At 43.6% G+C, this 13,572-nt stretch overlaps 1 protein-coding gene across 2 annotated transcripts; it reads left to right on the plus strand.

The window, feature by feature from the left end:
- The first annotated feature begins 1,354 nt into the window (after positions 1-1,354).
- Positions 1,355-11,730, plus strand: RNF168 (ring finger protein 168). 2 transcript variants are annotated; one of them, XM_082486896.1, is made up of 10 exons: positions 1,355-1,371; positions 2,039-2,316; positions 2,605-2,716; positions 2,840-3,189; positions 3,323-3,666; positions 4,566-4,642; positions 6,324-6,500; positions 7,185-7,309; positions 7,615-7,702; positions 8,378-11,730. In XM_082486896.1, exons 5-10 carry the CDS (start codon positions 3,366-3,368, stop codon positions 9,443-9,445), a joined length of 1,836 nt encoding a protein of 611 aa, XP_082343022.1. In that variant the 5' UTR covers positions 1,355-1,371; positions 2,039-2,316; positions 2,605-2,716; positions 2,840-3,189; positions 3,323-3,365; the 3' UTR covers positions 9,446-11,730. The 2 variants fall into 2 exon arrangements, with proteins under 2 accessions (XP_082343022.1, XP_082343021.1); XM_082486895.1 differs by lacking the exon at positions 2,840-3,189.
- The last annotated feature ends 1,842 nt before the right edge of the window (positions 11,731-13,572 follow it).

Below are 13,572 nucleotides of genomic sequence, written 5' to 3' on the forward strand. Positions count from 1 at the left end.
CACTGTTGATGCCTTTTTATTTTCTCCTCCTTCGGGTCCACTGCAGACAGTACCCAAAGCAGGAGAAGAGGAGGGCAGGTAGAGGCAGGGGGCTACTGTTAGCGAAGCAGCGGTGTTCTTGGTCCTTCTCTAAAACCAGTATGCTTTAAAATACCATGGAGAATGCATGAAAGAAGGGACAACTATTGGTAAATTATTTAATCTGCAGTTTATACATTCTAAAGTTAACCTCTGTTTGTTTGGAGGGGTTTTTTTTGTGTTTATTTTATTTCATTTTTTTTAACATCACCACCTGCAAGCTACTGTGTATTTTTGTCCTTACAAAAAAAGTTCAGCCAAAGATAAATGAAATAAACCACAACAAACAAGCTGAAGACCTTAATACAGTATTTAACACAGGAAGGTCACAATTCAGAATCCCATTCCCTAACCATTAGTACAACACAATAATAATAGGAACAGAAGCAGTGGAGCAAACTGGGGATGAAGAAAGAGAAGCTCAAGAAAAAAATGTAGACTCTTTCCTGTAATAAAATTTAGTGATGGGACAGTTTTTGTTTAACTGTTAGCCTGAAGTTCTGCCAGTAAAATGCAAAGAAAAATCACGTAAGTCTGTAAGGAGCAGCTGATGTTCTGCCCCTAAATCGCTTGTCAAGTACATAGTACCGAGGTATTTGTTCAGTATTTAGGAAGGAACTTTGAATGACTCATATTGTTCTGTGGAAGGACAGTCCTATAAAAGGGAAAACCAGAGCAGGAGGAGCTGATGGGAGAAGAGAAACACCGCGGGTGCCTTGTTTATTATTTGCATCGTTTGTAGTCTGAGGAAGAACAAGAAGTTCTGCTCAATGTCAGATGAAAATGGTTCAAAAGGTAACAAGTACTACAAGTAAAAGCAAAAAAAACCCACCTCAAAATGTATTAGAGAAAAAAACCCACGCCACTAAGGCAGTGAACGGTTGAGACATGCAGACATATCTAAATACCCATCTTGCATCTGTATCTACAAGCTGTAAAACCTCTGTACCAGGTAAGGGCCAAAAAGACCTGGCCCATGTCAAGACAACTGAATTTCTAGTGGTGTACGTTCTAACACAGCTTGGGAGAAGCCCCCGAATGGGGTCTGGAGCTGCTCACAGTGCAACCTAAGTGCCACCCACTCTCCACGGCACCGCTTGGTGCCCGAGTCCTTACGAAAGGTCCTTGTTTTCCACCCCTCAGAGTAGAAACCAAGCTGCAAACCTTGGAGGCTCAGTTCACAGCCCTGGACTCCAGCTTGCAGACGCTGGCGCAGAAGTTCGAGTGGCAGGCCGAGGCGCTGGAGAAGGAGACGTGGCAGGACGTGGCATGGAGGCAGGCGCCAGGGGAGAGGTGAGCCGGAGGGAGGGATGGGGTCGGTCCCCGTCTCGCTGGTGACACTGGTGTGATCGTGGGTGCGCTCCACTGTACAACCCCTTGACCTTCCCCAGGCGGGATTGCTGTTAATGCGGAAACGGGCAATATGAGGAAAAAGTATGGTTCCTTTGACAGTTGTTTCTTTAAAAGACAAAACCAACCACACAGCCGATATGATATATGATATATGATATGATATGATATGTGGCTTAAAAAAAGCTGTGCCCCTTCCAAACTCCCACAGACATCAAGCCTGTTTGCGTAACTGTCCCACAGTAAGTGAAAGAAAAAAAATACCAAAAACCGACTCATTAACACTACGATTACTTCCTCTGGTTAAGCAAGGCCAGAAGATCCACACTGTGAGCACCCAGGCCAGCCTTCCTTAAGGCACGTATTTATAGTCTTTCCACCTTCCGACCCAAACTTTCTGGAGCAGCTCTCGCTTTCCCCGCACGGGCCCGTCGGTGGCGACTGATGGCTGAACCGCCGTTTGGGCGGCAGAACCGCAGCCCCGGGGCGGGGGGAGGGGGGGAGGAGGAGGAGGAGGCGGAGGCCGTTACCGCGGGGGCTGGCTGAGGCGGAGGGCGGAGGCCTTCCCCGGGCCGCCCCCCGCCTGAGGGCCCTCGGTGTCTCCCGGCAGGCTCGGCTCGGAGGAGGAGCGAGGGGCCGGGCGGCGGGAGAGGCCCGGCGGGACGGGCGGGCAGCGCTACGGCGGCGGCCATTGCGCGGTAGGCCGCGGCCCTGCCTGCCGCCGGGCCCTGCCTGCCGCCGCGGCCCCGCCGCTGAGCAGCGGCTCGGTGGGTGCCGGCTCCTTGCTCTGACCCCTCGGGGACCCGGGGGCGGGGGAACCGGCCTCTTCCCGCTGGAGCGGCGGCGGGGCGGCCTGGCCGTGCGCAGGCTGGAATCCGTGCGGAACAGGTACGGCTTTTTAATAAAATAGGCCTTTTTAACAAAACACCTGCCAAACCAGGTGTTTATGTGTTGTCTAGCAGCCTTTTTAAAATAAATAAATAAATAAATAAATGAAGAAATATTCGTCTCCATGTCGAGTTCCTGCGTGACTGAAATGGGAGTCCTTCCCTCAGAAGGACCACCCTGTGAACCTGGCTGTTAGGAAGCCTGTAAGAGCTTTCTTAAGTTCCTGTAACTTAATATTTTTAACCTTTTTGCTGTGTGTGTCTTTTATTTTTACCTTCTGTTCCACAGTATTTCTGGGCCAAGTGGAAGTGTCCCGCGAGGAGGGCTGGTGATAGAGCAGCTGGATGTTCCCTGCCATTTTAAGCCTTACAAGAAGATGCTGAAACGTTGACACATGTTGGTTAGTTCTTTGCTTACATTAACAAAAAGTATTTTGGCTTTCTAGTCCCAGCTTAAGCAAGTGACTGGACAAGGAAGAACCTCCTCTCCCGTGATGGGTAGGGATGTTGTATTTTGCCTTCAGAACAGGCAGGAACCAAGTCGGTAGCAGAAGCGGCTTTTGAAGGACGCGCATGTACTGAAGAATTGGCTGAATGGAAGGTTAAATCTGAACTGACTTGTACTGAATTGACTGGAGGGAAGGCTAATGTACCTGTGATAACGTATCCACCAAACGTAAGCGTAGCTTGTTACTAATAGAGAAGACGCTGGAAGAACTCTCACCTTTCCCCCCTGTCTCCTTACCACCCTTTGCTATCCCTAAAGCACCTGTTACAACTCACTGGAGACTGCGCTAGGAAAACCTGCTACAGTTCTGCCATGACTTCTGCAAAGACTTGTGTCTTCCTTTGAAAGCCGAGAATCTCTTGGATTGTGAGCAAAAGCGACCACTTAAGCAGACTTCTTAAATCCACTAACTCTTTCATAAAGTAGCTGTAAAAGAGCGTTTTCTATTTTCTTTTGTATTCGTCATGGGGAAGTAAAACGTGTTTCTTTTTGCTTCCAGGTACTGACGTTGTGCTAGTCTTGCTCCTCTACTTCGAGTCAGCATGTCGAAGAAATCGGAGGCTCCGCTTGCCTTGTCTGACTGCCTCTGCCAAATTTGCATGGAGATCTTTGTGGAGCCTGTCACGCTGCCATGCAACCATACCCTCTGTAATTCTTGTTTCCAGCTGACCGTTGAAAAGGCTAGTCTTTGTTGCCCTTTCTGCCGGCGTCGAGTCTCTTCCTGGGCACGATATAATGCCCGCAGAAATACTCTTATCAACTGGGAGCTCTGGGAAAAGATTCAGAAGAATTACCCAGAGGAGTGCGAGCGTAGGATTAACGGACAGGATTTGGAAGAGGAAAGTAAGTAAAGCGTCACTTGTCCTGGGATGTCTCTGCTTTGCCAAAGTAATTACTGTTGGTGGACTTTGGATGTTGTGAAATAAGAAACTGTGCATAGACAGGCTGTGTTACTGCTAGAAAATGTAGCGTCAGGAGCTCTCGCCTGTGAAAGGGGCTTGGAAGGCAGAGAAATGGCAAGCTGTGCCTTTTTTTGTTTGTAGTACTGAGGGTAAGTTGCATTGTTTGGTCATTTGAGCGGATATTTGCGTTTGGCACAAAGCGTGGGCGTATGGCTGCCTGTCCCCTCAAAGGCCGTAATTCATGACTGGTACAACTTCAGCTGCAAAATCTGTCAGTGCAGTAGTTGCGTGTGTGTGTTTATCGCTGTCAAATAAGTGAAGGGGTTAAAATCTTTTCAACTCTTAAGTGCTGTAAATTAGTTTGGTTAGAAATTCCAGGGCTTCAGTCTATGCAGAAGTCTCTGAGCCTAAAATTGTAGCGTTGGGGAAAAGGAAGCGAAATCTGATTAACTTTTTGAAGAAGGATTTGGGGGTTTATTATGTTGCAAGCTCTGTTGGGGGAAGCTAATTGGTAGGTTGGCTCTATGACATGTTGTTCCAGCTGCAGTATTAAGAAGTCTTTTGAGTTGCAAAAAGCAAAAGATGTAAGTTATGGCCGGCATACATATTTGCTTTATATACAGTGCTTGGAAAACACTGGCTGTTCTTGCCACTCTGTAACACAGTGCTCTTTTATTTTGTTCCTCGTAACACAAAGTGTTTTTTTTTCCATAGCACTCGATTTTAGTCAAATCATTCCTGTGCCAGGGTATGGAAATGATCTTTTGTTAAAATATTTTGTTGTAGACTGTCGTTATCTTGCTTTGATCCTCACTTCTGTTTTTTCTCCCCCTCACTTAGTCTGTGTCCCCCATCCACAACACCAGCTGAGCAAGCCTGGGGAACTGAGGCAGGAATATGAAGCAGAGATTAGCAAGGTAAGTCTAAAAATACAGTTAAATGCATAAATGCTTTATATCTAGTTATTTTAATTGTTCCCACAAACAGCTGTAATGCTACTTCATGAAAAAGAAAGATACTTAAAAGGGCATTATTGCTGCAAGAACAGATTGGTCGTTCCTGAGGCATGAATTAAATTTTTAGCCTTTATGGAAGAGGAGAGACTTCCTTGTGTTTGATGTGAGCTGATGTTTCCTAAGTTTTCTTGTTCTAGTTGACCTGTACCTCTTACCTCACCCTCTCTGTAGGTGCAATAACATGTGCTGTCGTGTTGTCCTTCAAATAAGTGTGCTTCGCAGGCTAGGAAACACACAAAGGCACAGCAGAATGCCCAGGCAGGTCTCCATTAGCCAGTACCTCGTGTTTCCAAAAACTGCAGAAGACTCCTTTCAGGGTTGAAGAGTGTCGCCCTTTCACTGTCTGCATCCCTGCCCACACAGGCTAAAATGCCTTTTACAGGTCCTCAGATGCACGTAAAACATTTCAGACTAGGAACCAGAAAAATTTTGAATTGTTTTGACTTTGATCTTCCACTTGACTTCTTGATTTCCCTCCCTATGTAACATACCACAATTAGATGAACTTGGGTAATGAACATACAGCATTTTCTTTCCTGTTTGCTCGCTCCCAGTGTTATCTGTGTTCATTTGAAATCAGAAAAGATTTTTCAAGAAGTCTTAATGTTTATCTAAGGATCTAAAGGGTCCTTCTTCCTCCAATTCAGACACGGTACAAGTAAGAATTATAGTTGGAAGTAGTATCGAAATTTTATTTCCCTGACAGCTCCATTGCTGGTTGTTACAAGCACAGGGGGAGTACCTGAAGCAGAGGACAGTGGGATTCTCTTTTATGGTAACTATAGGATAAGATTGATTGGCAGCAATAGTATCGATGGTTAATGGAGATGGTGCTGGTGAAGTAAGTACTGGTGTCTGCTGCCAATCATAACACATCAAGACATGATTTGAACAAAGTCAGACTTAACATAGCTTGTGTAGTATGACACTCTTGACACTCTTCTCTAAAGGAAATTTCCATATTCCATTACCCAGTTAAGACAGCTTAATTCATTCTTGAAGTACTTTGCTGTCCTTGTGGAGTTACTGATAACTGATTTACCAAGAGCGGATGTCTGCCATACAGAAGGCAGGTTTAACTGGTCTGCTGCTTTGGGTTTTGCATGTTTCAAGAGAGCAGGAGGACTCAGAAGACAGGGGTGCTGTCTGTTAGGCATCTTCTGCTAATATTGGCATTACAATGATAGAAGCGGGCTGAGCAAACGCCATGGTCTAGCTGGTGTCCAGCCTTATAAAGAGTTTTGAGTTTCTCTATAGATTTGTGTAGTTGGAGATCTTGGATTTTGTTAAGAAAATTTTCAAAAGGGGAGTGAAGGAATCTGACCTTGCATGCTAGCAAGGTTAATGGTGTAGTCTTACAGAAACCAAAAGGTAGGTCACTGTTACCAAATTGAAGACTACACACATTATCAGTTGGATTGTTACGTCTTTGGAGAGTTGTGCAATTAAATACTGGCTTTGAAGTGTGCAGAGTGTCTTTGCGAATAGCAGATTGTGCACATTTAAGGAGTGTCAGCCGTGAGGTGTGAAGTGTGGTCCTGCAGTAGTAACCAGATGCATTTAAAAAAAAAATCTTTTTTAGGTGGAAGCAGAAAGGCGAGCACACGAACAAGAGGAGAACAAGGCAAGCGAGGAATACATTCAACGGCTTCTAGCGGAAGAGGAGGAGGAACACAGATTGGCAGAAGAGAGACGGAGGGAGATGGAGAAACAGCTGAAGCAAGATGAAGAGTTGGCCTGGCAGCTGAGTAACAGTCTGGTGAGTTAGGATCAAGGGGGGCAGTAGAAAGTGTTGATACAGGGCAAGCAACTTAGACTTTGCAGAGCAACAGTCAAAATTTCTAATAATTTAAGTTTGTAGTTGGAAGCTGTTGTCAGCCCCCAGTACTTTAGATCTGTGACTGACTATTAATTTTTGAAGAACCAGTGGGAGGGTGAAATACCCCAAACGTTTCTACCTGTATATTATCAACTTGAAACGTGCTGGATATTTTCATTGTGAAACATTTTAAAACATTGGTTTTCTTCTGAATACTTTCTTTAGCCATGATTTTAAAAATACTTCTTTGGAAGAAATTGATGTCTGTAACCTGTACTGAAAAAAGGGATATATGGTGAAAGTTTAACTTATGTTTTTTGGGGGGGTTGTTTATTTTGTTAAATTTGTTTTGGGGTTTTGATTCGTTGGGTTTTGCTACCTGATAATGGTCCTAAAGATGAAACCACTTATTTGAGCAAAACCTCTTGTCCCTTAATGTCTGCTACAGGAAAATGTACTGAACGTGTAATATTTCTCATTCCATAACTATCCATTGCTTACAGTTCTAGAATTCTTTGGGCAAAAGTAACTAATTCTGCAGCAGAAGCAAAGTAGTTCTCCAGTTTTTCGCCAATTTGTGTTGCGTTTTGTTTTACGTGATGCTGTTTTTACTTGTGATCCAAGAATGACGATTCCAAAGGACATGTGCTCAGCAGTCCTTCCCCAGCAGTCAGTCTCTCATCTGAAACATCCCCAGCTAATTTGTGCAAGACGAGGAACAAACCAAGCAACTCTGGAGATATTCAGAAGTAAGTAATTCAAGTTTCTCTTCTTTAATTATTGGTCTGTTTCTTGGTATAGTGTCCCTCTGCTCCTTTTCCTTCCTTGGAGTCCTGTAGTCCAACTTCCCTGGATAGTCTGTGGCAAATGTAAACTGTTGAGTGTTACAACATCTCCTCATAAGATAATGCAGAGGAGAAGGGAAACACTTGCCCTTCTCTTGTTTTTGTTTGTCAGAATGAACCTGAAGATCTTGATTAGTGCAAAGGACTGACAGTTCAAGTGAAAAAAAAAGTTTAAAAAGGCAAACTTCTTTTTTTTTTTGCCCTTTAAGGTATCTCTCTCCAAAGCATCGTCATACATTGGGATCGGCATCATTCTCTAGAACAACAGAAAGAGGAAGGAGTGACTCCAGCTCTGTGGTAACTAGAATAATTTTGTTATAAATCTCGGTGTTGGTAATTACAGGTTATTTTTCCCCTTGTCTGTAGGATTGGTAATCCTGTCTTCCCCTTGCACGTCAGCACTGGGCAGTTTGTCTTGCCCTTCTTGAACTACCTTCAGTATTTGTGGTTCCCCAAAGTGGAAAGGGAAGAACCCATGCGGGACAGTCCGCAGATGCACACCTATGGCTTACTTCGATAGTTACCTTGTATAACCTTACCTGAATGTCTTCAGTGAGCTCCGGGTTGCAACCAATGGTGTATAAAACTAAAATGAGGGTTCTGGAGCTCACTGGAGGACGTTGCACTCTGATTTTCATCATTCCATAGGTCTGTCTGATTTTTTCCTGTTAGGCTTCAAAAGAAGCGAGCAGGCTAATACCCTGAGCAGTTGCTTTGAGTCATTGATAAGAGGACAATACTGCAGTTGTGGTTTTGGTCCTTTAGCTAGGCTTCTGTAGGTTGTTTTAAGTATTTTCGTTATTATTAAGCAATTACTTTTTTTTTTTTTTTTTTTTTTAAAGAGAAGAATCCAAGTTGTTATCCCCGATTAGTTATGAGCAGTGCAGCTATGAGAAGTGAGATTTGCATTTTATCCATACCCATTGGCTTTTGATAAATTTACTTTACTAGTGGTCTCTCCCTTTTCTTCAGGAGACCAATAGCAAGGAAGGCAGCAGTTCTGCATGGCAAGATGAGCAAGAGGAAATGCCAACACTGTCTCCACAGCTGACCAGTGGTGTTAAAGATTCCAGTACTAAGGATTCGTTTTTGGAATCATGCATGAACTATTTCAGTGCCTCAGCTTCAGAGGAAACCACTGCTGTCAAGCAGGATAAAACACCAGGACCAAATTGTCTAGGAGACAAAGTTCTAAGTGAGCTTCATGGACTCGCAGAAGGGGAAGGGTCTAGAACAGTTTTTCACAGATCCAAAGGAGAAGATGATGGAATTAAGTCAGACAGCAGCAGTTTAACCTGTGTAGAAAGCATAAACTGTGAAATCTCTGCGGAAACTTGCTCCGGTATTCAGTCGGCAACAAATTCTGTGATGTCTGACAGCAAAAGTGTAATATGCGATATCATGAAGGTGGCGAGACACTCAGATGAAGAGAAACCAGAGAGACTGCAGAACACTAAGGAGACTCCAAAAAGAAAGTTGCTGGAGACACCAGCTGAAGCAGCGGTTGACTTGTGTGTGCTTGATAAGAGGAGAAGAACTTTTCCGGAAAGCTTAGAGGACCAAGGGGAGCAGATAAATGATTTTAACTTGCAAATGCAGAAAGCCTTTGAGCAGGAGTTCTATGAAAGGCGTGTGCAAGAGGAGCAGGACAGGCTTCTGGCTCTGCAGCTACAGAAACAGATTGACAAGGAGGAAAGGACACTTAATCGACAAAAGGGCTCTCCAGATGAGTACCTTCTTCGCGCCAAACCACCTCAGTCTGTGAAAGACTCTCCTGTGAGAAAGACAAGTTCTAAGATGGCAAAAGACTCAAAAGTTCCAAAAAAACAGGCTGAAACAAATCACCGCAAAACTCGGAAAGGTTCTTGCAATGAAAACTGGCAGTCCCCTACCAGATTCCGAATGAAATCACCCAGCATCAAGGGAGGAAAAGTTTTGAATTGTGTGGTTAATACCAGTGAGGCAAACGATATTTGCTCGCTACCTAAGAATAAGCAAAAGACGATCCTTCAGATGTTTAAAAGCTCTGTTGCAGAGTAGATCAACAACCACAGACATGTGGTAGAATTAGAAAGAAAACCGTGGTAATGCTTTCTCCTCTGTTAGGCAAAAAGTTTCCTGTAAACAGTTTTAAGACGTTGCTTTAGAGGGGGATCACTGTGGGTCACAAAGTTGTGTATTCTGAGAAGTTTTAGTAACATACACCCCCTGACTTAAAAAAAAATATTAATTGGGCTTTTCTTGACTACAGCTTATTTTTACTTGCATTCACATCATTTTGAATGTGAATACTGTTAGTGTTTTAAAACAAAAATAACTGATGGCCTTCTCTTCAAATAAGAATTCAGAGCCTTTTACGGAAAGGATGCACATTCCACGGAGGAAACTAGCAAAAAAAATGAGTCTGTACTTCCAGTTGTCTGCCAGCTGCAAGGTTGAAGCTTCACTCTGCATAACCGCTCTTCTGTTAAATTGAAGCACGTTACTGTAATTTAGGCTATTTGTTGAATTGCATTGTTCGCACAGCAGTTAACAAGAGTGTAACCGGACAGCCAGTCTTGCAGACATATTCTTTCCCTCTCCCTCTCATATACTAACCCCTTTCTTAGACAAAGAGGGAAAAAACAGGTCATTCTCCCACTGCCAAAGCCAAGGATTGTTTATAGACGCCAGTAGTATAAGTGGTTGTGGGCTTGTATTTACCTCTGTTTGTAGAGGTCACTTCTGCAGATCTGGCTCTCACTGTCGTTAGGAAGAAGATGCTTTCGTTTTCTTATTGCTAGCGTTCTGCAGCTTTATTCTTGTACAGTATTACCTGTATTTAGTGCTATTTAATTTTCATACTCAAACAGGTTTGAGTATGATTAAGAACACATAATAATAAAAAAATAGTTAGTCCAGAAGACAGGTATGATAGAGAAAGTTAAACGAAAAGGGGGAAAAGCAACTGAAAACTGGAGTTGTCATTGATGACGTACCATGCCTGGCTGTAACTGTTTCCTCCCCCCCATTTTTAGAGGCACTACCAAATACTGTCTTCCAGTTGAATTTAAAACTAACAACGTTCAAAAGAATTTACAATTCAGACCCGTGGGGAAGCTGAGGCCCGTCAGAAGTTGAGGCTGCGGCAGAGTTGACCAGCTGCGACTCAGCAAGGCCAGTATTCCTGCTAGAGTGCTTTATCTGTTGTTACTACAAAACCATCTTTTGGCCTTTCTTTGCTTGTAATGAGATACTTTTCCACCGTATGTGCTTGAAAGAGAGCAAAGCACCAATCTACATTGCTGGAGTGCGTGTACTAATCACCAAAGTTTGCAAATGTTTTAAACATGTACTTTTTTTGAACCCCGTTGATGATCTATAGACTTGAGCTGAGTTCTGGGAAGTCTGTTAACAAAATACTTCAAAGCCGTATCTTCTCAAACCAGGACATGATGTTTTAAGTTTAAAAACAAAAAGCAACTGAAATTTTATTGAAAGCATAAACAGCATGCCAAGCCCGAAATGTGAATTGGGTTTTTTTTCTTTGCCTGCATGTCTCTATTAATGGTGGGTTTCTCATCAATAAATGATCTATTTAAAGATGCTTTTTGAGAAAGTTACAACAGGTGACTAGTTGCAAATCACTTGCTTTTCCTTTTGCTGCCTCAACCGTTTTGCTGGGAGCCTTCCTTCAACATAGAAACAGTTTCTGTTGAATCCTTACCTTTGTTGGGGTTCTTTTCTGTTTTACCCAGGCAGTTAAGTATAATCTTTCATTCATTAAAGTTTTTAAGATGGAAATATTGACTGTTTTTATGCTAGTGACACTCGCCCTTTCCAGTCATGATAAGCATGTGAGAAGTAAGCTTTCCATTTGCAAAATAGGTTTTTCAAGTCTTTTAACCTAATTATACAAGTGATTTCTGAAGTCTGATGATTATTTTTAACTTGCTGTAAAGATGGTCCCTACTCTGACATAGAGCTCCTCCTTCTAAGATCACGTCTCCCAGTGACTGCTGCCCATTCTTGAGCATTCCTGAACACAGGGACTGTGAGTTCTTCTGATTTATTGCTGTTTGGGTGTAATGAGTTGTTTAGAAACAGGTTTGGAGTGGTGCAGGTCAGTTCCTGGCCTCTTCCCACACAGGTCACCCCTGGAGCCACCTGCTGCTAAAACCCTAAAATTTATGCCTGATGCAACTGTCTCTGCAGTTGGAGATGCTTTGTTTCTGTGGTCCTGACAGCCCTGCTGTACCCCTCAAGGCGTTCGAACGCCTGCCCTATTCTTCTCCATCACCACCTTTAATGTCTGGCGCTGAAAGAGGCTGAATCGCAAGTGTTTTGAACTGCTGGCCATTCATAGGTGACAAATAATATCATGTATTACAAACTCTGACCCTGGTTACTTGCTGTATTTTCTCAGATCAACCGTCGTTATACTCCAGTGCAGCAGTGATGGCTTTGGACTTGCTTTTACAGGCAGGTCCTGAAGTTTGATAGATACTTGGTGAAAAAGAAAAAGGGAAGCATGTGTGTTTGTACACGTGAATATCCAGATAAACTCTGAACGCAATGCAGCTTGAAATGAAATACATATCACCTAACAGCCTTGATCTTCATTAGGGTTAAACTTAATCTACAGCTGTCATTGTTTTGGGCCTAGCTCTGTCCTTGACACTAAGTAACAAAAACTTAGTGATAAGGTAGGAGACATTTTGTTTAGAAAACACCGTAGGAGAGCTCACTAATTCAGCAGGATCATGCAATCTAGCTGAGTACACCCCAATAACGTGCAGTGGGCTGCTCTAACGGCTCACTGCCAGTGACAGGGTTCCTGCGCTTGTGCCAGCTCTGGCACTCAGAGACTCTCCGTGATCTTAATTCCTGGTGTTAGAGGGGTAGGGAACGCATTGAGGGGGGAGAGGGCAAGGCAGAAGGGAGAATTCCCCTTTTGGGCAGCAATGAGCTGTGTGCAACCAGTTTAGCTGCACTGGAAGACACGTCCCAGTATACGGGATTGCCACATTTAACACTAGTTTCATTCCCTTTTCCTCCATAAGCTGTTATGTGGATTCTATTTTTTCCCTTGTCGTGTGTTATGTGTCTCTTCCATATAAGGTTTATGAAATGTGCTAAATTAATCCCAGTTATTAGTTCAATGGGGGGGGGGGTTTGCATTTCACTCTGTAGTCTCACATGGACTCTTCCTTGCCATCAAAAGCAGATCCTGCTGCTGTGATTCCATTGCAAATCAATACAAAAATTGCAGAAATTACCCATTTCAAAGATCTAAATAGTATAAAAGTGTATTTTGGTGCATGTGTGTATATATATGGGGGGGTGTTAAAGTATTTGTGTTTTTTCAACTTACTGGATTTTGTCCTCAGTGTAAGAATGACCTCTTACATAAGAATCATCTTTTTTTTAAGCAGTATGGAAGAAAAGCAAGACTAAAAAGTCGAGCATTAGTTAAAACCCAACTTTAACTGCAAAATAGACAAAATCGATAACCTATACCAGAAGGCTAGTCCAGCAGCCTCATCTGAGGTGGGGTACTGCAAGCCCTCAGGTCCCAAAGCTGATCACATTCCTTACTGCACTCGTGGCATAATATTCCTCACCAGGCATCTCTTTTGGCCTGTCCTTTTGGATTTTTCTTGTGGAAGGGTGGGATTTGGCCACTGCTGAGTGGATTTTGGTTGCACCAACACCCTGTTTCCATTGCTATGGGCGCTTTGAAGCAGGTGAAGTCAGCTGGTTTAACAGTGTTTGTGAAGCAAGAGTCTGTACGCAGGCTGTCTGAGCTGGTGTAACGGTTCAGCGCTGCTCAAAAGGGTGAGCTCACCGTCTGCCTTCAGCTGGCTCTAGTGATTTATTTGTCCCCTTTGCGAACAAGTTCAGCTCATCCAGCTGCCAGGAGAGGAAAAAAAAAAAAAAAAAAAAAAAGGAAGTACCAAAAAACCCAGGTACTTTGTCAGGCTTGGTCACTCCCCTAAGAGCCAGAGCTGGCATGGGGGTGGGAGGTAGGGAGAGGAGCAAGAAGGTGAACAGATCCACCCGTTTGCACAGCGGCAAGTTTTTAAATTGTCTTAAGGCTTCTAAGGATACCTCTGCTTTCTGTGGTACTCCCTTTGGTTGTCACTTGTTAATGACAAGGTGCTCTGCAGCACTCCAGCCTGCTGACA

The sequence above is a fragment of the Vanellus vanellus genome, assembly GCF_965231255.1.
Source record: "Vanellus vanellus genome assembly, chromosome: 8".
NCBI lineage: Eukaryota > Metazoa > Chordata > Aves > Charadriiformes > Charadriidae > Vanellus > Vanellus vanellus.

What these genes read in the sequence shown, in the direction of transcription:
- RNF168 (XM_082486896.1), top strand. Translation starts at nt 3,366, where the DNA reads ATGTCGAAGAAATCGGAGGCTCCGCTTGCCTTGTCTGACTGCCTCTGC. An exon ending in ACAGGATTTGGAAGAGGAAA is followed by an intron (nt 3,667 to 4,565) that starts GTAAGTAAAGCG and finishes CCCCTCACTTAG; the next exon opens with TCTGTGTCCCCCATCCACAA. An exon ending in GGAGTGACTCCAGCTCTGTG is followed by an intron (nt 7,703 to 8,377) that starts GTAACTAGAATA and finishes CCTTTTCTTCAG; the next exon opens with GAGACCAATAGCAAGGAAGG.